Source organism: Carya illinoinensis, chromosome 11, assembly GCF_018687715.1.
Source record: "Carya illinoinensis cultivar Pawnee chromosome 11, C.illinoinensisPawnee_v1, whole genome shotgun sequence".
Lineage (NCBI taxonomy): Eukaryota > Viridiplantae > Streptophyta > Magnoliopsida > Fagales > Juglandaceae > Carya > Carya illinoinensis.
In genome coordinates this window covers 8,301,504-8,303,966 of record NC_056762.1, presented here as the reverse complement: position 1 = coordinate 8,303,966, position 2,463 = coordinate 8,301,504, and the positions used below count along the sequence as shown (strand labels likewise).

Sequence of the window (2,463 nt, the reverse complement as noted above, 5' to 3'; positions counted from 1 at the left end):
GCATTTATGTCAAAGGAAAATATATAAATTAATTATAGCTTCCTTTAATACTCAGTTGTTCTTTTCTGATAAATTCCACTGACTAATCATAGAACAAGAGATCGCTAGGCCGGTCACTTCTGTACGACATTAAATATTTGCTGCGTTAGCCTAGCTACTTGCCAGCTTTGAGTAATATTGTGGGCCTTTCAGGATAATATATTCCAAATACCAAATGATTGTCGCAAAGAGAAACTATATCTTATTGTGAATCTTCCTAATATTTCTGTCTTCCTCATGGCAAAACAAATTTAACAACTCATCATCAGGTTCCTCAACAATTGATCGAGTTTTTGTGAGGCATAGCTCACCAGTCTCCTACTTTCATGATCACTGCATACTTCTTCTTTGAATTAGTACTCAAACGGAAACGATATTTTCAGTTTTACAAAAAGGAAAATGAAGCCAATCTGGAAAGAGTTACAACTTCATTACTAATTAACAGCTAGGCCAGGACACTCATGCTATATTTGCCTGATATTGTAAGCCAGCAAATTTGGAATCGTTTGCTTTGATAAAGTACAGAAGATTTTCATTAACATTTGGTGACTTTATATAGATCAGCTGAACTTGCTCAATCCTTTCCTCGATCTCTATCCTCATTTCTACTTCAATTTGAAGGGCAATGGTATGGCTATTGTGTAATTCAAGAGAAAAAAAAATATAAAGTGAACAAGTACTTATTCAGTTCATGCACTGGATGCAATCAAAGAAAAGAGTATAATCCATAAAGCCTCAGCTACAAAATTCCCCTCATATATATTATATATAGCGGTTGCCGATCAAACTGGCTAATTTTAGTACTGAAGAATATGTTTTTCTTCCATTAATCTAGCTACGAACTGCGTTGAGATCATAACAAGAGGAATAAAGCTTAAAAAGACACAAGATATAGAGCAAGAGGAAGATTTCTGGCCTTCATCATCAATATTGATCCTTTGAAGAAAGAAAGCAGTACTACTAGTCTCCTGAAGTTTGATTTCTCAATATCTTTAAGATCAATAACACAAGACTTAGAGGTTGATTTTCCCTTTGCAAAAGAGTCAAATCTGTTGATGAAAATTTACAACTATTATATTATATATCGATGATCATGACATTAACAATCCGTAATTTCACACAAGAAAGCTTCACACACACTCTCTCTCTATTCACTCAATTTTAGGCTATTTAACGACGGGAATTAGGTGGAGAATACTCACAAACTACCTCAGTTTCCACTTCCCTCCGATGGAAATTCCGGTGGCAGCCGCATGCGGCGCATGAAAGGGCAGCATTTGAGCCATCCTCACCACTCGCCATGAACTCCCTGCACCCATCCAGCGCATACCCTCCAATATTTGCCGCATGATTTTTCTGACACTCTGCGTACCGAGTTCTAACCACCGAAGATGATGTAGTCGAGCTTCTGCCTGATGAGTAATCCTTCTTCACCACCACTTGCCGTTTCTTCATCGATCCTTCTTATTAAAAACCCTAAATATTCAGATGAAGATTAGCCTCGATATATATATTTATTCCAGTATTGGAAAGTCTTGGATGCTTTAAATTTTTGACCACTATACAATCATCGTGAGAGAAAATAAAAGTAGAAGAATTGATAAAAGGCTTTCCTTCTTTCTTCTCTTTTTCTTTTGTTTTTTGTTTTCTTGCCTAACCCTAACCCTAGGTAGCACACGTATACATATACATAAATATATATATATATATATATGTATGTAATTTATATGGACGAGTAGTATACCCCAAGATCGAAGATGGGATATCTTACCTATTTTTTCTGATGATCATGCCCCATGGTTCACCAAGAGGCAAAGATTGACCAAAAATTTATTCTGTCGACCAATGAGACACTACTGCCTCACTAAAATAGAGTGGTGCTCCATTATTCTCTGAACAAGGTAGAAGAAAGTAGGTCATAAAGGATATCACGCATTTCTTTTACAAGCCTAAACAAACCATTCTCCATACCGCAACGTGGCAAGGCTTAATCATCAATAGGGACAAGACCTTAAAATATGTGGAGTTTTAGGTGAAAAATGTTGTCCTTACATAAACCAGGAAAAAATCACTTCCTCCCAGAATGGTCTTTAATTGGAAGTGATATTTCAACTGCCCACATACTTTGCAAGCTGAAATAAACCAATAAAAACGAAAAAAAGTTCAAAACTTTTCTTCAAAGTTGGATGGAATTATTAACTTTAATTAATTAGTATAAAGATATTAAAGAAGATCAATTTATATTAACAAATGGGATCATGATCATGAGCACAAGGTGATGATGATCGACCATGTATGTAATTAGCTGGATTTTCATTATAAATTGCTGTGGGGTCCAACTGATACTTAAAAGGCAGGTTTCTGTGGCCCTTTGGCACTGTGACAACAACTCTTGTCTATTAATTACCTAAGATTCTAATAATA

General features: G+C 35.6%; 1 protein-coding gene across 1 annotated transcript; it reads right to left on the bottom strand.

Moving 5' to 3' along the window:
• Positions 1-1,089: 1,089 nt before the first annotated feature.
• LOC122280852 (mini zinc finger protein 3-like) lies at positions 1,090-2,008 on the bottom strand. Its single transcript, XM_043091918.1, has 2 exons — positions 1,811-2,008; positions 1,090-1,515 (listed from the first exon to the last, which is right to left on the bottom strand). Exon 2 carries the CDS (start codon positions 1,492-1,494, stop codon positions 1,210-1,212), a length of 285 nt encoding a protein of 94 aa, XP_042947852.1. The 5' UTR covers positions 1,495-1,515; positions 1,811-2,008; the 3' UTR covers positions 1,090-1,209.
• Positions 2,009-2,463: the final 455 nt, after the last annotated feature.

Coding starts and splice junctions, on each gene's coding strand:
- LOC122280852 (XM_043091918.1), bottom strand. CDS start 1,494: ATGAAGAAACGGCAAGTGGTGGTGAAGAAGGATTACTCATCAGGCAGA.